Below are 26,491 nucleotides of genomic sequence, written 5' to 3'. Positions count from 1 at the left end.
TTAACAAATGATTTTGCATTGATTCCCTTTCCAATCTGATACAGAAGCCATTCTTTCATCCTCATTAGAGCATATTTCTTATTTGAATTCTTCAAAAACTCTTGGTAGCATAAATATGATTTCCTAATACAAATTAGTCAATCGGATCTAGAAATTAATCATTTTCTGAAGTCCATTATGACTGTATTGAGTTTCCATGGCAACTTTCCACTTACAAGTATATTAAATTTGATAGCACAGTACTTGCTTTTTTCTGTTCTGATGAGAACATTTAGTTCATCAACAAAATCAGTCCGAAATAGCAGCTTTCTTTTGACGAACAATAGCCCTTTAGAAAAACTCCATTTTATTTCTGCTTGTTAAGCTCCTTTTTAAATATAAATCCAATGTTAAGAGGAAGAATAATCAGAGCTATTATCTATGGAAAGGTTTGCATGACATAATACAACCCTTAGTTTATATTTTGGGTGGATTTACAGGTTTGATTTAGAATTCATTAATGTTCTCGGATTTGAACATTTTGAGTTAAATATCCTATTTTTAACAAACCCCTCAAAATATTCTGACATAATTTACTTGTTATTTAAATTACAGCAATAAAAAAAAAACAGAAAAAAAATCTTATAAAAGAGCAGATATGGTGCTTTTCATTGGTATAATTGACAATGTCACCATATTAATGTTAAAAGCTTAAGTAGCCTACAAATAGGCAATAGTATCTTCAGAAGAAATTATGGTACATTTGATGCAGCAAATGAGATGTGTAGCAGTGGTCTATATGTTTGTAAACCAAAAAAAAAAAATCTGTATATCAGGAGTTGCTTATGGAAAGCCAGAGAATTAAATATTGAATACGAGTTGCTGCAGTAATTTAAATCATTAGATTTGAGACCTGATTAAGTCAAATTTAAATGTAATCCTATGAAACAATTATCCAAATTCAGAGGTAAATATGGATGATCTACTTTTAATATTCAGTGGCCAAAATTATAATCTGGCATTAAAATTGCAGGTTTAAAATATTAATTTTCTTGTTGAATTACTAATGCTTCTAAGTATTTACACTGGATTATATGTGTTTCTTTTGAAAGTACAGAAGAGGAATTATATTTGTTAATAACAAAGCAATAACAAAGTAAGGTGTCAGCTAATAAGAAGACTAAAATTATATTTAATTTTACAGAAGTGGGCCAGCATGAAAAGCACAGGGAGCTGTCTTTAGCAGCATCTATGAGAAATGGATACTAACTTCTAATGGGTAAAAAAGTAAGGTAAATAGGGTATGGCAAGAAGCCTAATAGTATTGCTGATTACCTGACTTCTGACATTTTACTATAACATGTAAGGTTAATCCTGCCAACCTCATAGCATAAAACTACTATCCTAAATTTTTGGACATTTATTCAAACCATTTATTTAACTCAGTAGCTGGATTCAACGCTTGATGTTTTACACATTATTTCTTTACCGTTTTTTAAAAAAATGATTTTTATACTGCTTAGCTGAAAACAGTTATATGGACAGTTTGAAATCTCAAGTACAAAGTACCCCCTCCATCCCAAGGAAAAGAGACAGACAGAACACGTGTGAATGGGACTAATTTTTCAGAATATTTTATAAGTATTTTTTAAAATTTTAAAGTACATGCAATATTGAACACTTTCTAAACATGAGTCAGAGCAATAATAACAAAAACAAGGCATTCACTCATTTTTATTAATCCTGAATATATCTTTAGGTCCATTTACAGTACAAGCAAGTACTTAGTTCCATACCTCAGAAGCTGAAGTATTTGTATGTATAACTATCAAATGCAACTTTACTATCCATATACCTTGAAATAGAGTCACAGTGAGTAAACAGGTTGCTGGTGCCTTTAGCTGTTCAATGCATATAAACAAGCACTCATACAATACAGTACATATTCTGAAACAAAGACATTTTGGATGCAGATTGATGCATATATTCCCTTTCTTATACCCATCTACGCTAATCTGGTGAGGAATATTTTAAATAGATTGCTTGCAATCGCAAACATATATCTCACTTCTCAATATTTCTACAACTTCAAAGGAGAAATAAAAGAAAATCTTGCCACCCCCTCCCCCCCCCCCACAGCTAAATTAAGTTCTTGGAAGAGTTACTAGCCACATTTAGAGGGTACTAGGCAGCCTGTGGATCACTTTTGGTCATCATTTCAAAGATATTTCCTTACTGAAACAGAGAAACAGAATAATACTAGCAGGCAAAAAAGAAGTGGAATGACTTCCAACTTCTTGTTGGCTTCCCCATTGAGTTTCTGGGATACTGGCAGGAAGTGTCAGAAAACCTTCCTTCCTTCTTAACATTCCTGTGGCTTCCCTATTTATTTTGCTTCTGGGAAGCTTGCAGGGAGAAATTCAGTGAGGAATCCAGCAGGAAGTTGCAAGTCCAGGACCAGCAGGCAGGTAAGTGAATGCTGCTGAGTGGGGAAGGGAATGAGGAGGTGCAGTGTAAGTCAGGGCGCATGGGTGCAGAAGGATTAGGAAGGATGCACAAGAGGTGCTGTGGAGGATGCACAGAATTGCAGCGTGGGTTGGGAATATGTGCAAGGGTATATGAATGTGGCATGGGTCAGGAAGAGAGCACAAGAGGTGTCCTGGGTTGGGGAGGACACTTGGGATACACAAGTGTTGGCACTGCATAAGCACAAAGGAGCTGGGGAGATTGCGTGGATAGGTAAGATCTGAGCAACATGCAAATTTCCCTGCTGGCTTCTCCATTGACTTGTTGGAAGCCGCCAGGGAGCATTGGAAATGAGGATCATGTGACCCTGGCTGATTGTGGCAGTACTGAAGCAGCAGCAATGAAGTACAGCTGAAATGGTCACAACGTATCCGAATTTCATCCCCACAGCAGTAATGAGCCCCTGCATTCTGTAAATTTACCCATTTGAGGTACCTTGGTTCAATAATGGTTGCCCTATGATGCACCATTTTACACAACTGAAGGTTACAAACAAACAAGTTTTAATAGCACATAATTATCTTCAACAAATGAAAAACAGAACACCAAGAGAAGAAAATGCTTGAGCCATATAGAAGAGCTACACATTTTTAAAAGCATTTTTCGTTCTAAATGTAAATTACTTGGAAAAGGTCTCTCCAGGTTAGGTGTATATGGTTAGGCAGATACAGAATTCCTAGACAAGGCTTCCTTTGGAATCTGCTTTGATGCTGATAGGTTTCCATCAGGTTTTCCTTGAGCCCTCTTACATTAACCTAGGCCAACACGGTTTGCATTATCTATTGGGAGAGCCCAATTTGGGGTTTGCAAATGGTGATCAGATCTTAACTGCAATGGTGAGAAAAACAGATGAGTGAATAAACAATTTTCCATTGGAATCTCTATCATGTTTCATTTTCATTCAGAACTTGCTAGTCACCAATTCAATGCATGTTTTTTCATTGATCTATGATCATTTCTTCAGATTGAAGAAAATATTTGGAGGGGCACTTTGCTTCATGGGCAACTCTGGTATATGCTTAGAAGATCAGGAGAAGTCAAATCTTTGAGACACATAACTATCTTGATGCTCCAAAACAATGGATTAATGGGAGTTTCATAAATTGCATAGCGTTGTGAATTGCACATACAGGTAGTTCTTACTTAATGACAGTAATTTGGACCAGCAATTCCATCACTAAGTGACACAGTAGTAAAGCATAATGTCATGTGACCATACTGATTTATGGCGATTGTGGCAGTTCCAGTTGCTGTCATTAAATCAATCCCATACAATTATTAGGTGCACTTGTCATGTGATCATCATTTGCAACCTCTTGCTGGTTCCCCACTGATTTTGCTTGTCAGAAGTCAGCAATGGTCGCAAATGGTGATCACTTGAACATGGTGATGCTGTGGTAGCTTTATGATGACCAGTCTTAAGTCTCCTCATTCAGCAGAGTCCTTCCTCCTCATTAGGTGGCCAAAGTATTTGAGTTTCATCTTCAGGATCTGGCCTTCTAAAAAGCAGTCAGGGTTGATCTCCTCTAGGACTGACCAGTTTGATTGCCTTGCAGTCCAATTTTAGCCATTAAATCCCATAGCAATTTAACAGACTTTAGTCACAGGAGGAAACAAATAACTGAGTTCACTAACAACACAATTTTACTTATGAGAAGGCAATATTTAAGCAGATTACTAATGAATGCATAGAGGAGAACTGCTTTATAATAATTAACTTCAGCTAATCATAAAACTTATTTTGGTAGATATCTAGGACTGTCACAAGACAAATTACTTGTCTAGAAATAGGATGAATGTTCTATGTAATATGACCAGTTTATCTTGGTGGTAAACCCAGACTATATTACATATCACAGCTTGTGGCTGACTTTAGAAGCATTGTGACATTGTAACCCTTCTCTACAAACATAGTGACTTATAAGACTGAATCAAGTCTTTCACCCCACAGTCTCTCACTTTCAAAATCTGCCAAAAATTGCACAAATAATAGTTTTAAATAGCAATTATATCTACCTATAAATCACTGACAATGAGTATAATGAACTATACAAAGTATAATTGGAGAAAAATATACAAATACAATTTTTAAGGTCCATGAATTATAAACAGTCAGTGGCTAATCAGTTACATAAAGTATCCACCTATAACTGAAAATTACACTTCCATTTTTGTTTACTTGGAAACAAACCTCAAAAATTCTTATCGTTGAACAGACAATTATAGGGCTGCATTGTAAATTTGAGTCAATCACTGTTGCAGTGTTTGAAGTGATGGTTTTCCTAAGAGTTTGGTAGGATCTACCGTTTCTGTTCCTAAAAGTGAGTGTACAGCTCCACATTTCATACTTTGAAGCCAAAGGAACTTTAGATTCCACCTGACTTCAGGTTTTGAAGGCAGATTTTCTGTGGTCAGTACAGTAGGTTATATTGGACACAATGGTTCCAATGACTTCATCTATTTGTAAGTCACACAAATCATGGACAGGGGCTCTAACAGAGATTTAACATAGCTGTCACATGGGGAAAGTTTTTTAATGTCTTGTATATAGCATTCAGAGAGAAGCGTTTTGCAATTAGAAATTACAGTTGTGGAATTGGACTATAGTAACAACAAAGTATTGAAGGCAATAGTTCTTCCAATAGACATGGGAATACAGGAGGGAGGTGCAGCCAGCGCAATGGTTATACTGAGTTAATGAAAGTGCTTATGAGCTTTATGTGTTCTAGGATGGTTTTTTAGATGCATTTTTGTTTTTAAATTGCAGTATTGTTCTTTTTATTGTTTTATATTTTGTTTGTCTCATAATCTCTCTCTCTCTCTCTCTCTCTCTCTCTCTCTCTCTCTCTCTCTCTGTGTGTGTGTGTGTGTGTGTGTGTGTGTGTGTGTGTTTTCTGAGGTTTTTGTGGGTGTTTGTATGTAGGTCTTTGGTTATTCGGGTTTTCTCCCACGTAAAATTGGAAGTGTCTTGGCGACGTTTCGACGAAGTCTCATTCGTCATCTTCAGGCTGGTGTTTTCGGCTTCGTGCTTCTAGGAGCAATGTGTGATCGCAGTTGTTTCTTCCTTTTAACTGCCAGTGGGGGTGTGAATTGATTGGGTGGGAGCTTGGCTGTGTTCTAATTGGGTGGAGGTGTGTTCTGATTGGTTGAGGCCTTGGCTGTGCTCTGATTGGATGGGGGGGTGTTCTGTTTGGGTGAGGGCTTGGTTGTGCTCGGGTTAGTCTGAGTTGCAGGGGGATTTGAGCTGGTCAGCTGTGTTGCTGTTGTTTGGCTTCGCGTTCGTGGTCGTGCCACATCTTCATGGTGGGTGTCAGTTTGCTTCATGTATGGATTGGAGGGGTTTAAAGTGGCTAATGATGCAGCTGTGGTCTGGCTTCTGGTTTGTGGTCGTGCCTCATCATCGGTGTGGGTTTGGGTTTGCTTTTTGCGTGGATGTGTGGTGGTGACATCCTGTGTGGTTTTCGTGAGTGTGGGTCTGGTGTCATTCTTTGTGTTAGGGACTCATTTGTCAATAAAGGCGGGTTTCCCAATGGCTGGTAGGCGGGAGGTATCATCTCGTTTATTCATGCTGTGTGGGTGTTTTTCTATCTCGATGGCTTCTCTGATTATTCTCTTGTTAAAGTGTTCAGTTTTGGCGATAGTTCTGGTCTTTTAAAAGTCAATTTCATGTCTTGTGGCTTTAAGGTGTTGGACCAGGGAAGAAGTTGGTTCCTCTTTTCTGACTGAGTTCTTGTGTTCTTCAATGCGTGCACTTATTCTTCTGTTGGTTTGTCCAATGTATGTGGTGGGGCAGGCAGTGCATGGGATTTCATATACTCCTTGATTTTCTAACTCAATTTTGTCTTTGGGGTTTCTTAAGATGGTGGATATTTTTCGGTTTGTGCAGAATGCTGTCTTGATGTTATGTTTGTGGAGGATCTTGCTGATTCTGTCTGAGGTGCCTTTTATGTATGGGAGGAGGGCTTTGCCGTTTTCTTGTTCTCTGTCTTGGATTTTAGTTGGTTTCTTTTTGGATTAGGTTGGTAATCGTATTTCTTTGGAATCTGTTGGATGTTAGTACATTAATGAGAGTGTATAGTTTGGTTTTTAGGCGTTGTTCGTCAGCTAAGTGTTTTGTTCTGGAGATGAATGTCTTGGCTACGGAGTTGATCTGTGCTGGGTGGTGGTGTGAGAGTGCGTGCAGATAGCGGTTTGTGTGTGTTTTCTTCTGGTAGATGGTGTGGTCTAGGGAGCCATTGGATTTCTTGTAGACTAAGACATCCAGGAAGGGAAGTTGGTTGTTAGCTTCTGTTTCCATGGTGAACTGTATTTTGGGGTGTAGGCTGTTGAGGTGTGTAAGGAAGTTGTCCAGTTTTTCTTTCCCGTGTGGCCAGATTATGAAGGTGTTGTCTACGTATCTAAGCCAGAGTTTGGGTTTGTGATCAGATTTTTCTAGAGCTTGGGTTTCAAAGTGTTCCATGTAGAGGTTTGCAATGACAGATGAGAGGGGTGATCCCATGGGTGCTCCTTCTATCTGTCCATTATAGATGAAGTATGTGTTGGATAAGCAGTGATTGGTCAGATCTAGGATGTGCTTGGGGGGGTTATATTTGTTTTGGATAGCTGTCAAGGTTTCTTTGATTGGCACTTGGGTGAAGAGGGATATGACATCAAAGCTCACGAGTAGGTCGCTGGGCTGTAAGTTTTGTTTCTTTATGATCTCTATGAACTGGAATGAGTTTTTTACATGTGAGATGATGGATTCAGCATAGGGCTGTAGTTGCTTGGCGAGAAATTTGGCTAGGTTTTGTAGAGGTGAGCCTATGGAGCTGACTATGGGTCTAAGTGGGGTTCCTTCTTTGTGTATCATGGAGAGACGAATGAGACTTCATCAAAACGTCGCCAAGACACTTCCAATTTTACGCGGGAGAAAACCCGAATAACCAGTCATACACACTCACTCACACACACACACCAAAAATAACCTGTTCATACCCTATTACACACTACAGTGGTTGAAACATGAATAACAATCCATTAAGCTTTAAGAAATCCAGGATCAGAATGGCTACAAACATTACTATTGCCATATTCTGCTTGCCATATTCTGCTTTAATCCAATAGCATCTATTTTCTGTCTTTAAAAAAAAAATATTAAAACAACATTGGCACATAACAAATTCAGGTTTGAACTGTTTTTCAAATTAGCACCAGTACCCATCTTTTTATTCTGATGAATGTTTTAGGAATTATTGACACCTTGAAATGGATTTACTAATAGCAGAATATGGAATTTATATAGTTTTAATTCATTCCAACTGAGGAGTCCACTTAATTACTAAGATTCTGAAGATTTCTCGGCAGCATGAATGCCAGCTATCTCTCCTATTGGATTGTGAGCTGACCAAAGTGCTGAAATTATAGCTCCAAAATCAACTCACTCAAATCATATTTCCAGAAGACAGAAAAAAAAGCTATGGTCACATATAACTATACTGTGCAGAATGTTTATGACCAAGACATCTGAGCACAAAGAGGCAGTTTTCACACATATACCTTCTAGGTTTCAGCATAATAAAATATAGCATTTCTGTCTATTCTTACAGGGACAGTAACATAATCCACTTAAAAATACAAGACAATAAGCTATTAATTACTTTGGTTCATACTAGCATTTAGGCAGTTTTCTGAAGCAGTGAAGGACTATGCAAGAGCTAAGGCATAAAAGGCTAGGGTATACTACAGCCAAGTAGTTCTTCAGACAAAAAAAAAAAAAAGCTAACAAGTCTGAAACCGTGCAACAAAAAGCAACATATCCCATTACTTCTGACATTTGAACAAGAGTTGTTCAGGTCTTTCCAGGTAGCAAGAAAGTAAACATTCCCAATGCCGTTGGAGCTACTTATTGTAAAAAAGCATTTACTGGACTTGCATTTCAAATATTTTTTTAAAAAGTTAAACATTACTGCCTCAGGACTGCAGAGAACATGTTTTCATTAGCATTAATGACAAAAAGTACTGGCCCATATTTTTTAACTATAATGGGCATGCTCTTTTGTGAAAAGCTTATTACAGCCAAAGTACTGTAGAAGATATTTCTCTACAAAAGTGTTGCTATGTAGAGAAACTTTCTATTCTGGATTGAGTGGCTCAAAATGGCTATTTTTCACTTAATAATGCTATCAATAAGAAAGGCTCTGAAATGTATACGAAGATTATGCAGACTATAACTGCTTTTTTCTAACCATGACAGTGGTTAGCCTTACCTTTCTCAAACGCTGATCTTTCTTGTCTGCATTAATCAGCTGCATTCTTATAATGTAATCAATGCTTCAAATTGTCTACCTGTTCTAATAGGTTATTAACCTCATGCTTTGTAACTGCATCAACACAGGTTGTTAGAGTTTGGGCACCTGAAGGCCTCTGGTTTTAATTGGGGAAAAGCTCTTTAAACTTACGTTGGAGGTGACGTCTACCCTCAAATGCACTGATTATATTAGCCATCTGCTTTATTTTAAAAGCTTATTCAGCTGCCTGCAGCAATGAACAGCAGAAGGTCAAGTCTTTTAAAGACTCTAAGAGTCTGGCTGGGTGTTCAATTTTATCTCCTACAGTTCTGGTCAGAGGGGGCATTTCTTCTGCATCTTAGTTGAATGTAGTAGCTTGACAAGTAGCAGCGTAGACTGTGGTTCCAACTGTACCTCCACTGCTAATGCTGTTGGCTGGATACTTAAGTGGCTTCATACTGTTGTCTCTCTGGACATAAAAGTGTTCTAATCTCCATCGTTCCCAGCTTTTCTGGAATTCTGTCCGAACCTTCCATAAGGAAACAAAGGGAAAGAGAACGACATATGATCTAGTATTGCTGTTTTGTTACAGAGCTAAAAAATCATATAATATTTTAGATCATAAAAACAAATCAAATCAAAATATCTTTATTATGATGTTTGACCTTTACAGTAGGAAAACAGAGTTTGGTACAGCAATTCATTGTCAGGGAAAAGAAACAGTAAGAATGTAGAACCACCTATCAATTCCTGTAAATGTTTTGTGCATTTGTACAAATTGAAGATATTTGGCCATCTGATATGAGTGTAAAATTAGCATCTTTAGCAAGGTTTTAATGTAATTTGAGTATTCCAAGACATCTCAAATAGGTTGTTTTATACTAATGACAGCAGATATATACTAATGGCGTGTGCGCATACACACACACACATACGCAATACAGAATATAGAAGATTTATTGAACTTCTTTGCTGCAGAATGAGCTGTTCTAGTAAATTTAGACAGAGCATGACTTTATAAAATCTGATACGTTTGCTTATAGTTTTTTTTCAAACACTCTTTTCTAGCATTCAGTGTTTCCAATGTAATTGCAGCAAGTCCAGCTTCTTGTATAGATAGCGTTAAAGAGCATTATATCAATAGTTTTAAAAACTTGATTAAAATGTAGGGGTTTTTTTTCATGAGCTCTGGCTGAACCTCTGAGGGACTTACTGAGTCACTTTGCACAGTACTGAAATATAAAAACAATTACCAAATACAATTGTAACTAGTTACATATGTATGTTGTGTACATGCAACTTTTGTACTCTAATTTAAGGATGGGCAATTTGCTATGAGAAGTCCCGATAGCATGAGCAATGAGAGAAAATATGCAAATTACAATACAATATATCAGAAGAGTAATTACTGTTGATGAAATAACCATCTACCTCAACACAATCTATACCACGGGTGTCAAACTCGATTATGTCACGTGATGTATTGTGACATATTGCATTGTTTTTTGCCTTTGCAGAGCCTGCATGTCACGCATCCGACCCACGGGCCGTCATTTTGACAGGCCTAATCTGTACTAACAGCAGTTTTGGCTTCAGAGAGGACAACAGAGGATTGAACCTTGTATGTGCCAAACATGGGTCTACCATAAGTTTCTCCCTCCCCCAAGCAGAACAGATGAATGGTGTGAGGAAGAGCATGCATTTACCAACCATATCCAACTTCTTTCAAGCCACCATTAGTAGTTTAACTAAAACACAGTTGAGTGACATTTCGTATTTCATTAAGTAAGTTGCTTTGAATCTAATTAAAATTTATGGTGACTGAAGTTGTTGAATACCAAGTTTGGTATGTGAAAATAAAAACTCAATCTAAATAGTATTCATTCTACTGTTCATTTGATTTTAATCAACAACTGAAAAGGACTATTTCAATTCATTCGGATATGATGGAAATTTGGTACAAATTATTTCACATTGCTTACAATATTGAACATGAGATCCACTATTATTTAATTATGGATAGGCAATACTTTATGAAATGGCACATTATTTGGATGGAATAGCCAAATAATGTCTCCCCAAAGCTCCTTATGATGACAGTTAAGGAACAAAATGCATCATTGTACTTCTATATTGCCGTCATCACATGCTTTCCTAATTGAACATATAGTTTTTCCATTTCTGCTAGGTTGAAGATTAATATAATTTCTCCAGCCTTCATCCATGACTGCAATTTAAGAAAGCATATTGTTGTATAAGTGTTAAAATCTAATTGTATAAAATCTGTTCTGAGCCATTTTGCCAGGTCAACAATCTAGTGATCTGTGAATGAACTCCAAGGTGATAATACCTTGGCAGGTATTGGGGAATTCCCCAATGGCATTGGGGAAAGAAAACTAATTATAACAGTTATAGCTTTATCAGCTTTTAGCCGTATCAGCTTTTAGGGGGGGAAAGGGGGAGGGAAATTTGGCAAAGTAAATAATAATTTGAAAAATACCACTGTGAGGTTATTATTTCTAGGTTCTAGAATCGAGGATCATGTCTTTTTACAGGAACCTCAGTTTCATCTTGTCTCTTTACATAATATGGTACATTTGATTTTTGTAGAAATAATATAGAGTGGCTTATTAAGTAATGACAGGACTATGCATATCTATACACTACTATTATTTTTCCACATCTATAAATCAGAAACAAAACCTGAAAGTTACAATGTTTAACCTAAAATAGAGAAAATATCTGAGTACAATTCTTTCCATTATGGTATATTGATTTGCATGCCTGCAAAGGTTAGAAGTGTAGATCAGATATCAAAAACAAACCAGGCCTGCAACTGTGAGGTTGGTTGAGCATCCCATATATTTAAACTTATTCCTTGTAAGCAGTAGCATATGTCAATCAGGAAAGCTTGGGTGAAAGAAGAGCTGAAAAGAAGAGTATGAGTAAGAAATAGGATTAAGATGTCTCCCTGTGACCTTCCTTTTGCTTTTCAGATTGGAAATAGATTTGTCCTGATACTATTGTAGTGTGTGCATGGTAAAAAATGTTTAAAGAATTTAGTAGAACTGTAATTAAATACTTTATTACATGTTTTAATGTGTAATTACAGTATTTCTTTAAAAAATCAGGTTTTAATTCTTAGTAGCACATTAATTGAAAATTCAAGGAGTTTCAGATTCGAAATCCTTCTAACCATGCATCTATAGTTATAAGGAGATTTATTTGGCAAAATAGAATAACTGTTTATACTGGTTAAAAGTACTACAACTTTGCTAGTGACAACTATTCTCTTGTCAAATTTTCCATCAGAGATAAACATTCAAGTAAAAATTTTATACAGATTCTGGTATTTTATCAGAACAAGAACTGAGTAATTCAAGTGTAATTACTTGTTAACAAGAATTGGAATTGAAAGCTGAATCGATTGAAGAAAACAATTGAATGACAACAAAATATGATCAAACAACAAGAATCCATCTGCCCAAAGATATTTAGTTTATTTCCATTCATGTTTTCCCTTGAATGGAAATTTATCTTTAACATCTGTTCCACAGCTTTTCAAGATTCACTTTATCATGAACAGTAGATTGGGCAGCAAATGATTTCAAACATACCAAAATTATGATTACTTCATTTGTGGTAATTCACTGTTCGCTAAGTTATGCAGACCTATTATTGTGCTCAATGTTCAATGAAATTCACTTGTTTTTAGAAATAGAACCATATTGAATGAAGAATGCTATCTATTGAATGATGTACAGCTACATGATTTAATAGATGCTTTTTGTGTGATGAGTACAATGATTTTAAAGAGGATATGAAGCTCTGCTACTTGTTCCAGCATTATCTATTTTATAATTTGTAACAATATGACAAATTTCTTTTTTCATTTTGTTTTCTGCCCTTCTAGCATTTAAATTGAATCTTCGGAGAAAGGCGGCATACAAGTTGAACAAATAAATAAATTAATGGAAAATTCCCTATATTTCAAAGTGTTAGATGTGTATATCTTCTGCCATATAGAGGTCTCAATGAAAGCCACAAATTACAATGTGTTACATATACTTTGCTCTTTGGAATTGCTTCTTTAGAAACTATATTTTTATAAAGTGATTCTTGCATAGAATAAATGAATAATAATAAATTTGTAACCATATGCATCAGACTGGATCCCAGGACAAAATCCAGTCTCAGTTTTTTATGAATGAGACTTGTTAGATCTCCATTGAACAGCAGTTATAAAATATGGTTGCTTCTGTGTGAATTTCAATAGCATTTGATACTGAATGGGTTGTAGCCAGCATATCTTCAAATTGAACTTACATTCTAGTGAGTACATGAACATTTCCAAAGAGTTTTCTTGGCAAAAGTACAAAAATGTTTTGTCATTGTCTAGTAGGTAATTAGATAGCAATCTTCCATCTAAGTATTAACCAGGCCTGATTCTGCTTAGGTTTTGAGCTCAGGCAAAAGTCATTATGGAAATTATCATGGAATTCTCTTTTCTGGATAAACAAATTCTCTTTTCTAGACATATAAAGCCCTCCCAATTCGTTTAAAACGTTCTTAAATCAAAACACCCTTCCTTTTTTGCTTCTTACTAATTGTACCTTGGACACCACCCAGAGCTCCTCAAGGGACTTAAGCCTCTGTTTAAAATTTCTTAAATCCAAAAAGGTAAAACTCACCTGATGCCAAATTTAGTTTGTCATTTTAAAGATTCAAATCCCTTTTTTAAAGTCCTTTTTAAAATAAAGGCTTTAAATGATTTGGAGCCAAAGCAGCCAGCATTTGGTAAATAAATATGATTTCATTTTCTTTTAAATGTGTTATGGATAGAAGTAATTAAAAATTAGTATTGTGGAATAAAGCAACTTTTTATGCCTCTTACCTCAGTATTGTTAAAACAGTAGAGAATTGCCACCAAAAGTCCCTGAAAAGCAAAGATAAGAAAATAGCAGTTAGAAAAACAACATATCCTTGAATTAAGCATCACTAGCAAAGCTAATAAGGAAACAGACTATATCTAATATTAGTTCCTGCAGCATGAGAAAGCAGTTCAATGGAAGAATATTTCATTTGGCTAAATAGTGCCTTGCTGACTCAAGACCAGGAAGAAAAGCTCCTACAGAATGTCAGTTTAATTCATTTTATTAGCAACTTGGTTCATTGCCCTTTTGAAATAAAATGATAAAAAGAAAGACAACTGATAATCAGATAGTGGCTGGTTCAATGTAAAAACAGCAGCACTAACAGGTTAAATTAGATGCACATTCACTACAAGGAGTTTCCCAGAATTAGGAGCAGTGTGTTGAGAACATAGTCTTCCCCAACCAGACAGGCTGGAATTGCAGTCCATCAACCTGATGACCCTTTACAAATACTCTGCAAATAATGCAAGTCACATCTCTTGGAAAATTATATGGGTAATTTTCAGATTAGCTTGCAGCCAGCATACGTCTATGTAGACCCTAAGCCTATTCAGAGCATTCAGTTCAGCTAGAAAAAATATAGCTTGACGTGTAACATTAGAAACCTCAAAACATTTAATATTTGACTCTGAAACTAGATTAAAGTAGATGAATTAGATGAAAAGCAAATCGGGGAGAGATAGAGCAAAAACAAGATTTTATATAGCTGTATAAAAAGTCTTTTCCAGAGTCATTGCAAATAATTCTGTGAAATATTAACATGGACAGTCCTAAAAGACAGTCTACCCTCAATCCTTTCTCTGTATAACAGCAGCAGAATAAAGGCAGAAAGTAGGACACCAGGTGATCTTTTCTGTATTCCGTATCACTAAGACAAAACAATCTGGTCCAGGGGGATGATGTATCCAGGTGTGCCATATTAAGCAAGTATTTCCAACTGAGATTGCAGGGCACATTTTGATTCATATTTACACATCGTACCACTTGAGCTGTCAAGTAAAATTGATGGATTCCTTTGTTCAACTCCAACCCGCAATTCTGAACCAGCTTGAATGTCTTGCATCAGTCAGCTGCAAAAATGATGAAATGACTTGGCAATTTTTTTTTTTTTGTTATTTCCTGTTCTTCAGTTCTGATGAGCACTCAAAATTCTGGACAGTTGACAAACCTAATGGCTGGGTAAAAGATGCCTGCAATTAAATTAAAGGGGTCCTTTCCTGTTAATCTAATGAAAAAGAAAATTGTGAGTTCTCATCTGGTGAGAGTGTAATCTAGATGTCTATGTAGATTTTCAGTCATCCAGGTCATGGTTGTCCCAAAGGTGCTTTTTTTCAAGAGGCAATTGGACTTTCTGGTTTTTCTTTGAAGACATTTTGCTTCTCATCCAAGAACCTTTTTCAGCTCTGACTGGATGGTGGGGAATGGAAGGATTTATACTCCTTGCGGACAGTTCGTCACTTGCATTCTTTTAGAGGGTCATTAAGATCACCTGGAGGTTTATCGATGTCATCAGAGTCACCTGAGTGGTGCAAATTGTGTGGATTCCAATTTCCACACCAATTTGCACTGCTCAGGTGATCCTGATGACACAGATAAACCTCCAGGTGACCTTAATGACCGTCTAAAAGAATGCAAGTGACGAACTGTCCGCAAGGAGTATAAATCCTTCCATTTCCCACCATCCAATCAAAGCTGAACAAGCTTCTTGGATGAGAAGCGAAATGTCTTCAAAGAAATCAAGACAGTCTAGTTACCTCTTGAAAAAAAGCACCTTTGGGAGTAATCTAGATATATTCTATGGTATATCAAATTCTAACCAGTGATGACATTCATCCTCTCAGTTTCTGGAGCACAACAATCCTAGTGTAGACTGGAACTGACACCACTGGAAATAGACTTTCAAAAATGAAAAATCCTGAAATCCTGATTATAAAATTTCAAACTGAATAAGGAATGTAGACCCTACCTGAAAAGAAGAGGAGGAGAGTTCAAAAAAAAGCTTCACAAACCGCAGCATCCCCTTGGCATGCTCATCAGTAACAAAAGCAAAGATGATCTCATGTGTACCCAGAAGTGGGATCAGAATCAGTGTAGATTTGGCCAATCTGGGAAGATCAGTCAACAAACAGAAGTAAAAGATTCATATAAAAGAAAAAAAAATCCACTGGAATAAAACAAATCTAACCACTCTTTTTGGAAAACTATCCCACAAAACAAATTGTTCTTTCATCTCTAGGGTCTCAACTTCTGCTGGGAAATGCAGAGGTCTAGTTTGCAGGGCTTCAAAACTGAAAGGCAACATGTTGAGTTAGCTCAAGAAACAATAAAGCTAGCACAAAATTATTTATAGCTAATGGGTTCTTCCAAGCTTCAGAGGGAAGTCTTGTTACATTATGCATCAACATTTGCAGCAGATATTCAGTGATAGTCCCTAATGATATGCATTACTGAACTATCTCTCTCCTCTTCTCTCAAAAAGAGGAATCCCAGTATGTACACAGCAGTAGTGGGTTTCAAATCCCCTCGCTACCGGTTTGCTCATGGGTGCACACACACTCGTGGGTACGTGTGACGCTTCTGCGTATATGCAGAAACGTCTGGGCGGATCCTCCCGCCGCCACCAGTTCGCCCGATCCGGGGCGAACCGGTAGCAACCCACCACTGGTACATACTGGAGATGGGTATTTGTGGATGTATCATATTTGCTGAAATGGTACTTATTGGACATATATTTATATACAGTATGCCACTATGCCAAGCAACATTAAATATTAATATCAAATATAAATATTGATACAAACATATTGGTACATTTCTACTCCATACAATACCAAAACTATTACTTTAAAATGCCTGTTAAATCAGAACTTTTCCACAATAAATAACTTGAAACCCACATAAAAAAAGAATCCCACAGCTTGACATGGGAGTGACAGGTAAATCTTCAAAGTAAGTGATTTATTAGGGAGACTCTTTAAGAAGCTGCATATACTTCAAAACACTCCTAAAACAGAGTTGAATTCCCTCTCCTTAGAAAAAAAAAGAAATTTGACACATGTACTATACTCTCTGCCACTATTCAAAATTCATCTTTTTAAAATTGTTACTGATAAATGGCACCACAATTGTGTTTCCTCTTATTAGATGTAATCTGCACCTTTCTCAGTTGTCATAAGCATTTTTCATTATGATCAATTACCATAAGCATTTTGCTTGGGGGCGGGGGGGGGGCGGAATCTTGATAGTATTTTTGCCTACAAATGATCTTACCTGCATTTTATGTCATTTTTGCGCAACAGATTGGCTTGCAGCTTAGAAATTATAATGCAAATAACCCTGATAAAGATCAGAAAGTTCACCTGAATAAAACAAAAAGGAATTACGAAGCAGATTGTAGAACTGAGCAGCATATCTCTGTTATCTCTATAATAATATTCATTTTAAGATTATGTTGCCAGATAACTCACTCCAAAATTATGCTCATCTTATGAAATATCACGAAGGAATACATCATTATATATTCTAGTTGACACATTTCATATGAAATTTTAGATACACATGCCAAGTATAAATTGATATTTTAATTGATGCCTTAATTATTATAATGGTTTAATTCTTACGCATTTTATCTATAGCTTATTATTATTATAAAATTAACATAGGCTATTAAGGATTCTTGCCAACAGCTTTTCTGTTTAGCACAGAGTCCAGTATGCATACCAAGAAAAGACTGGCTTTTTAAGAAAGAGGATTTTAGTCACAAGTAGACTGTGAAGTAGATGGACATTCAATTATTTATTAATTGGAACACAGAAAAAGGCAATTTCCAAATTCGTTTTTACAGATAGACTGGTTAAAAAACTGTCATGCATCATTTATGCATTGAAAGTTAGGGGACAGAAAACAATTAATGGAACTCCTACAAAATTATTTTACTAGTGAAAGGACAGCTACACTGCCAGCATTTTTATTATCCCTTTCCACTCACTACCCATAATCCATGTTTCTACTGCAAGGATTTCCAAACACTTACCCCAATAGCAACCATAATAGGTAGCCTGATGATCAGCCAATAATTCATGTTCAGATTCTTGTTCCAACAGCTGGAATAATAAAAAATGGGACAAGGATCAACACATTGAGATAATTATCCCACATTTCTGTTCCATACATAGAAAAGCATGCTACTTAATGCTGATGCATAGCACAGCTGAATCTTAGAAATAGTTTCAGTTAATCTAGATCATCGGTGCAAAAATGGATGCTCTCAAGATCTCTCAGTTATATATTAATAGTAGTTAATAAAAGTTATTTCATTAGAAATCAGAAAACAAATTATAAGGCACAGTAGATAGTCACATTTCCATCCTCAAAATAAAAGGTCACAGACAGATTGCCAATAAGTCCAGATATCAAACTACTATACCAAATCAATCAAGGATTTTGATTGATAATGGGGAAAAAAATATGTGTTTTGGTTTGCAGAAAATTTTGTTCTTGTAGCTGACCAGACAACTGTCTGGTTTGTCCTGACTTTCAATGAAAGCCTGTTCAAACGATCTGAGTGTGCGCACATGCACATCCCTGCAAAGCTATATTTTCAACAGCTCCTTCTTTGGGCATTTTCCCTCCTTCAACAATTCCTTCCAATCTATCTTTCAAATCACTTCAAAGCTGACAAGCTTTGAGAAAAGTCTTTATAATCTATTGATTAAATTATCATGAAGAGATTGAACATTATTCAAATATATCTAATTACAATTTACAGTATAGAGGTATAATGTTTACAATTTTGTGGTTGAAGGTTAAATTGCTCCCTATAAAAGTGGGTGACTTTCCCCCTCTTACTTCAATTGTCCCCAATTATCTTATCCTTTATAAAACCCTGTAAGTATGTGGGAACTAAAGTAGTCCTAAAATGTACATGGACCTCGCATAGCCCCAGCAATGTCTAATACTCTTAAAGATAGGAGCTGGACAGAGACACATTGCTGGGGAAAACACCAAGTCAATCTTGAGATTCTCAATATATATGGCAAATGCCTGCCTGTACAACATTTTGCTCATGTACCATTTACACACCACTGAAGATGATAGGTATAGAAGAGGTAGAAATGGACGCTGCTATCTCACTATGCATTTATGCATTATTCACAAGGCACTACTTGTCTAATTCTACAGACATGCAGCTGAAGTTTAAAAAAATATCCTGAAAGTAAGAAAATCTTTTACTTTTATTTTTAGGCATAGTTTTATTTTTAGAAATAACACCTTCACTCTCAAAACAGACACACACAATAGCAAAACACTATTGTAACTGGATCTGAAATGATATTTGGCACTGTGAAGCAATTTTTTCACTAAGACAAACCAAAGAAAAAAGTCCATTAGTGAGTGACAAGTAACTGCCTACCAATTTACTCAAAACTGTCATTCACCACACAGCAAATTATGCTGGAATACAAAGCTGTACTTCTGCATTCAGTACTCGGTCTATCACTGGGTTGTTGGCGGAAAGGTTATTAGCGCTCAGGATGATTTAAACTCTTTTGACTAGTGCTCGTTTCAAGCTTGATATACCTCTTTACATCACCAATCCCACTAGGAGATATTGAGAAGTTACAGGTACATTTCACAAGTATTTCCCCCCCTTTTTTGATAATCTGATGTTTCCTGATCTTTGTGGAACATGAGGAACTGGATATAATAAGTTGTACAATGTTTGTGTTCACATTTCTGTATGGATTTGGCATAATGTAACAAGAAAGGTCTTAAGCAACATTTGTAAATAAAACTCAGGAAAACTCTAGATTCCGTCCCTCCCTCCCACCTACCCACAGCTACCAACTCTGCCCACAGTCTGGAGTTTGATCCTGACAGGGCTCAAAGTTGACTCAGCCTTCCATCCTTCTGAGGTCGGTAAAATGAGGACCCAGATTGTTGGGGGTAATATGCAAATAATGTTTACATTGGAAACCACTCAGAGAGTGCTATGAAGTGCTATGGGGCAGTATGTAAGGCTAATTGCTTTTGTTATCATTCCCATAAGAAAATTTGTAAGTTTTCCAGAATACGTTTTCACATAGGATCCAAAATTCCCTAAAACTGTAGATTTCCACAGGATATTTCAAAGGTGCTTTTTCAAAAGGCAACTGGTCTTTGTTTTTCCTTGAAGACATTTCACCCTCGTCAGAATAGAGCTGGAAAGGATCTTGGAGGTCTACTAGTCCAACCCATTGCTCAAGCAGGAGACGCTAAACAATTTCAGACAAGTGGCAGTCCAGTCTCTTCTTAAAGACCTCCAGTGATGAAACACCCACAACTTCTGAAGGCAAGCTGTTCCATCGGTTAATTGTTCTCGCTATTAGGAAGTTTCTCCTTAATTCCAAATTGCTTCTCTCCTTGATTAGTTTCCATCCATTGTTTCTTGTGCTTTGGAAAATAAGTTGACTCCCTCTTCTTTGTGGCAACCCTTCAAATACTGGAATAGTGCTATCATGTCACCCCTAGTCCTTCTTTCCACTAGGCTAGCCATACTCAAATCTTTAAACCATTCTTCATCATGAAGACATTTCCACAGAAGCCAACTATAACCTAGGATCCTTATAACTTCTCAAATAAGAATATTTAGCATGTCCCTAAATGTCAGGTACAAAAGATCAGGTCTTCTTCTCCTACATCAAATTAATCCCATCATGCTGGAATTAATTTTTTGAAAAAGGGAAGGTTGGATACTGGTTGATTGTTGTCAAACACCTCTGGATAGACGGATGGGATCTTAAGGAAAGGATCCTTTTTTTTCTTAATTTGATTTATATACCGTCCTTCTCCGGAGACTCAGGGCGGCTTACAATGTGTTAAGCAATAGCCTTCATACTTTTGTATATTTATACAAAGTCAGCTTATTGCCCCCACAATCCGGGTCCTCATTTTACCTACCTTAGAAAGGATGGAAGGCTGAGTCAACCTTGAGCCTGGTGAGATTTGAACTTGCAGTAATTGCAGGCAGCTGATATTAATAACAGTACTTTAGTCTGCTGCGCCACCAGGGCTCTTTTAAGGTTGCCCCTCTCTTTCATGAGCATTTGGAGAGCACTTTAAGGAACAAATACACTTCTTGAAAACTTTCTATCCCTCTGCTGAAAATATGCCAAATGAAGTTACACTTTGCAATATGGCTGTTGATATATCATAGATAGCTCAAAGTGGATCAGCAGCTGTCAGAAGTTGCAAACAAGTATCTTAAGATGAGAGATATATTCATTGCAGATGAAATACACTCAGTGCCTCCAGTCCTCATAAGCTGATTGGCTTAACGAAGAGTATCAAAGTCTGAAATTGAACATAGTCCACACTAGCTTCCCAACTTTATGCTTCCCAATTTTGATTAATAAAATACTACAAAGAAATATGAAATAATTGTATTGTGTAGCCACAAGCAACTAAGTGCAACCTCCCTTGAATTCTGTTGACCCTTACTGAACTCCAAACAGGTACTAATCATTAATTGAGAATGTTCCTGTGCGTAGGGTGAATAGCAATAAACCAGTTTAATTGGACTTTCACATGTAGACCCAATCTTTTGTACCGAACACTGAGTGACATGCTATTTTTATTGGAGAATACAATCAATGAGTGCAATTAATGAAGTTTTAACTTTTTTGTTTTGATACAGGTATAAAAACGTAAACGGTAAAGGTTCTCCTCGCACATATGTGCTAGTTGTTCTCAACTCTAGGGGGCAGTGCTCATCTCCGTTTCAAAGCCGAAGAGCCAGCGCTGTCCAAAGAAGTCTCCGTGGTCATGTGGCCGGCATGACTAAACACCAAAGGCACACAGAACGCTGTTACCTTCCCACCAAAGGTGGTCCCTATTTTTTCTACTTGCATTTTTTATGTGCTTTCGAACTGCTAGGTTGGCAGAAGCTGGGACAAGTAAAGGGAGCTCACCCCGTTATGCGGCACTGGGGATTTGAACCGCTGAACTGCCGACCTTTCGATCAACAAGCTCAGCGTCTTAGCCACTGAGCCACCACGTCCCTATTTGATACAGGTATACATACATAAAATTAGGTTTAATATTATTAACTACCTTACATGCCATTCATGGATGAAGAGATAAGACAAGGGTGTAAAGGAAGCAGAGAAAGGGCCAGGAAGGATGTGGCAAAGGTTGGGGTGAGTGTATAGGGGCATGCAAGGGGTGAAAAAGAGGCACAGTCAGGCTCAGGGATAGTTTGAGATAGGTATGGTGAAGCTCAAGGAGGATGTGCATGGTTGGCACAGCACAACTGCAGAGGGGGTTGGGGAGAGTGGGTGGGTGGGTGGGTGGGAGAAACATGCAATGATGTGATCTTCCCTGTCGAATTCCCCGTTGTCTTTCTGAGGAAACCAGCAGGGAAGGCTACAAGTAGCAATCATGTGCAACCAGCTGTAAGTGTGAGTTGTTTGCCAAGTGTTCAGATTGCAATTACATGACTGCAGGGGTGCTGGGACAGTCAGAACTTTGAGGACCAATTATAAACATCATTTCTTCAATGCCATCATAATTTTGAACAGTTGCTGAACAAATGGTCGACTAAATGCGACCATTTATACTAAATGCACATCAAAGAAAGCACTTATTTTTTTCTTTAGTTTGTCAAATGAAATATGTTGAGAACCCAACATATTTCAAGAGATGTGCAAAACCACTGTGTCCACTTACCAGAATAATTAGTCAGCAGAACTAGGGTGAAAAAGAGGAAAATTATTTGATTTTTAATTACCGTATTTTTCGGAGTATAAAACGCACCGGAGTATAAGACGCACCTACCTTTTGAGTGAGGAAAAGAAGAAAAAGAAATCTCCTTCTGCCTCTGAGCAATTTTGCCTCCTTGCAACGAACAGCAAACAGCCTGCTTTACTTTCAGTTTCGTTTTCAGCATAGCTTGATTAGCAAAGGAAAAAAAAATCTGCTCCAGCAATTTACCTCTTTGCATCAAGCAGCAGAGCCCTGCACAAAACAGCTGAAAGCAAATCAGCTGAGAGTCGGGAGGCCGATCCAATCAACTTGTGCTAATTAGCCTGTGCTGAAGCTGAAAGGAGCTGTTTTTCTTGCTGTTTACTTGCAAGGAGGTAACTGCTGGGAGGCAGAGGCCAAAGGGTGGGGGCCAGTGGGTGGGCGGGTACATTCGGTGTATAAGACGCACCTAAATTTTCACCCCCTCTGAAAAATATGGTATATCATTGTTACTTGGACCTTGCCTGAGCAACTAAGTCTTTGAACTTAAACAAAAATTCACTCATCCAATTCTGCAAGATGTTTTTATTAAAGGTAACTGATACCATTTAGGAAGGGAATAAATTATTTGTGCTTTATGTTTAAAACTATTGATTTTCACTTCTATGCACAAAGAGAATTGTGCATCGGTTGCTGGGATCACTGAAGATTGAACATTATTTATTTTTCATTATCTTTCAAAGGCAAATCATAAGCTCATTTTATAACATGGAGTAATTTATTATAAGTATGAAGACTATTAGGATATTTAGTAGCCATTCCTACCTTTTAGAGTAAGGGGCAAAATGTTGCCTTTTACAGAGAGGAAAGCCACAAGTATATTTTACAATTTTACAAATATCTTTGTAAGATTTAGATAATCGATCATACTCCATGAGTTCTACTGATTTGATAATGTATTTAACAGAAGTTGTAAGTCTTTTTTAAAATAACATAAAAGGCAAGCAATTGAACATAATAAACACTTCAAACACATCTTTAGACTGACAAAAATCTGCTATGTTTGTAAGTGTTCTGGGTGCCTAGAAACAGAAAACTGAAAAATTACTGTAATCTGGTTTTTGAGAAGAAATTCAAAAAATGTTGGAAATACCCAAAAATACATTAATTGCATTAATAATAGTAATAATAAAAACTGTATTTTCTGTACAGCTTACTCAGACAGTTGAAAGTGCTGGATTTTACAAAGACTTTTAAATGAAACTTGTAGGTTTATCATTTATGCACAGAGCAACAGATGCAACAAGATGCAATGTCACATTTGCAACAGCCTCAAAATCATCCTTTAATCTTGATGCCCCCCCTGCAGTGGTGAAATGTAAAATTTGTTACTACCAGTTCTGTGGGCATTGCTTGATGGGGTGGGGGGGGTAATGTGCCTGGAAGGGTGTGGCCAACTTTTGTTTTTTTTACTTTTAAAAGCATTTTTTCTACAACCGTAAGAGGTTGCAGAAAAAAATGCTTTTAAAAGCCTCTGACAATCAGGCAGCTCAGCTGGGATCATCAGAGCCTTTTAAAAGCATTTTTTCTACAACCTCTTCAGCTGAAGAGGTTGAAGAAAAAATGCTTTTAAAAGTAAAAAAAAAAGCCTCTGATGATTGTGCGGCTCAGTTGGGCATGGGGGGGGGGGCAGGGATTTTTGCTACCGGTTCTCTGAACCACCCACTGCCATCGCTACTGGATCGGGCAATCAGGTCCGAACCAGCAGCATTTCACTCTTGCCCCCCTGTGACATATAATTCTTACTTTACTCAAAAAGTGAACTCTACTCATGTGGAAGAAGCCTAAAAGGCCAATAACTTGGTTTAAACAAGGTTCAAATTGCCCCCATTAAAAATTAAATGTTTGTTTGTTTTATGTTTTATTAGATTTGCCTCCCTGTGAGGCGTGGGCCCCATGTTGGGAACCACTGCTTTAGAAGAATCTCTTTTTACCCCTTTCGTGTTTGTCTATACTACTCCTTTCAGCAACTACTACTGTCAAACTTAATTCAAAGACATATTCAATGTCACTAATTTAGTACAGAAAGCAAAAAGGCATCAAAACAATTCCAATAACCAATATTCTCACTGTTATACTGACAATTTACAATACCCAAACACAATAGTAGCAATATTAAATACTAAACTGTTCTAGAAGACTAGGGGAAGGGAACACCAGAATGCTCACTCCAATGGACATAGTTTGAAGGCTTTTAGGCAATCACTTTACCTACGCTTATGGGATAAAGTTTTACTGAACTTAAAGATTCAGAACTGAATAAATCTACAGAAGCAGTGGTGTTTAAGTATTTATATTTAACTTCTTTTTATATATTCTTCTAAACACCCCTAAAAGCAGAATAAGAATATGCAGTATATCACAGAAGTGAATACACTCCCTCACATTTTGTAAATATTTAAGTATGTTTTCATGTGACAACACTGAAGAAATGACACTTGGCAACAATGTAAAGTAGTGAGTATACAGCTTGTATAACAGTGTAAATGTGCTGTCTCCTCAAAATAACGCAACATGCAGCCATTAATGTCTAAACTGGTGGCAACAAAAGTGCGTACACCCCTAAGTGATAATATTGCTCCCTACATCCCAAAATATTTCAGTTTTTACAGACATGGCACTGACTGTACATATTGCTTTTATAAAAATTCCTGCAAACCCATCAGGTATCAGATGAGAACATGCATATTAGGTCAGAACAATACTACTAAAATCATTGCATTACTTTTCAGCTACATAAAAACTGAAGCTATATTGCATAGAAATGTTGGCGTAAGAAGGGAAAATTTTGATTAGAGAGAACAATTAAAGCATCATTATTTTAAATTGATGTTTATTGTGTTTTTAAATAGGCTGTACACCGCCCTGAGTCCTTCGGGAGAAGGGCAGTATAGAAATAAAATGATGATGATGATGATGATGATGATGATGCACAAAAGGGAAGTAAAGAATACTCAACTGATACGTATCAATTGGTCTGTATCAAAACACAATAGTAGGAATTTGCTCTACATACTGTTCCATAAAATGAATGAATACACTGTGGTGAAAAGTGACCAGAATAACAGTACAGGTTTCACTTCACCATAATCATTCTCTGAACCTCTATGTAGAACATGTTTCTAGGACTGGACTATGCCAAAACTAACTTTGGGATACATCTGTTATCTCTAGGGTCCAAATCAATTGAAGATATATAAGGAGTTTGTTTTATCAGTCTACCTTTAATATTACATTTACTATTAGTCTTATATTTGCAATAAAAGCTGTAAGTTACCTAACGAATTGGACATTCATTGATGATTATTTGTTTACTTGCTGCCATGGGACAATGCATAAGTTCAGGTTGTGCCTTGTTATCAATTTTATGTCCGATCAAATTTGTCACTGAACAGGTGTATTAAAATCATTTATAACTGGTGAGTAAATGACAGCTAAATAAGTGCAAAATATAATACATATTCAAACATACTCATCCTGAATTTTTCCCCAAATTCATTCTAGTTGTAATTGATAAAGCAAGGGCACAAAAATGTATTCTGTATGTATAGCTGGCTTGCTTCATCAAATGGATACCCACAGCTAAAAAAGCTTTGTATATTTTTTATAAATACGTTTTACTAAGTCAAATAAAAGAAAAAAGAAAATCAGTTCCCTGTTGAGACTAGCACCTATTCTGCAGGACAATACTTTATAATAATAACAATCTGCTATTGAAGCTTTTTGCAATCCACAGGAAGCATGGCTTATTACTAGAGATATGAGTAAACATGCTTTATCAGACTAAAGACGCTACAGAATCAGATAAAAAGTTTACAAGTTCAGTTTCCACGGTGACAATTCACTAGTATGATTGCAGGAATAAATTGATCAGGGGCTATGAGAATTGAGATTTAATCTAGACAAGGCACAAGTAGTGATGGTCAATAAACAAACTGGGGAATAAAAATAAACTTGGAACAAAATGCAGAAGTGAGAATGCTTTAGTGTCCACTTTTGGAATCA

At 36.7% G+C, this 26,491-nt stretch overlaps 1 protein-coding gene and 1 long non-coding RNA gene across 4 annotated transcripts in view; one reads left to right on the top strand and one right to left on the bottom strand.

The window, feature by feature from the left end:
* Positions 1 to 1,698: 1,698 nt before the first annotated feature.
* The window catches only part of GLP1R (glucagon like peptide 1 receptor), a 109,474-nt gene continuing 84,681 nt past the window's right edge, over positions 1,699 to 26,491 (bottom strand). For 2 of the 3 annotated variants that reach the window (XM_034428022.3, XM_034428024.3), the window contains 5 exons: positions 17,739 to 17,808; positions 16,976 to 17,064; positions 15,672 to 15,810; positions 13,666 to 13,707; positions 1,699 to 9,300 (listed from right to left, as the gene is read on the bottom strand). In XM_034428022.3, the coding sequence (XP_034283913.2) occupies positions 9,130 to 9,300; positions 13,666 to 13,707; positions 15,672 to 15,810; positions 16,976 to 17,064; positions 17,739 to 17,808 (511 nt within the window). In that variant the 3' untranslated portion in view covers positions 1,699 to 9,129. The remainder of the gene's footprint in view (positions 9,301 to 13,665; positions 13,708 to 15,671; positions 15,811 to 16,975; positions 17,065 to 17,738; positions 17,809 to 26,491) is intronic. The other variant, XM_034428023.2, reaches the window with a different exon arrangement.
* LOC132712055 (uncharacterized) lies at positions 10,294 to 12,759 on the top strand. Its single transcript, XR_009622767.1, has 2 exons — positions 10,294 to 10,556; positions 12,685 to 12,759. It is a non-coding gene; the product is annotated as an uncharacterized LOC132712055 (long non-coding RNA).

Source organism: Pantherophis guttatus, chromosome 1 (assembly GCF_059756535.1).
Source record: "Pantherophis guttatus breed Tessera chromosome 1, ASM5975653v1, whole genome shotgun sequence".
NCBI classification, from domain to species: Eukaryota; Metazoa; Chordata; class Lepidosauria; order Squamata; family Colubridae; genus Pantherophis; species Pantherophis guttatus.
This window is presented reverse-complemented; position numbering and strand designations above follow the sequence as displayed.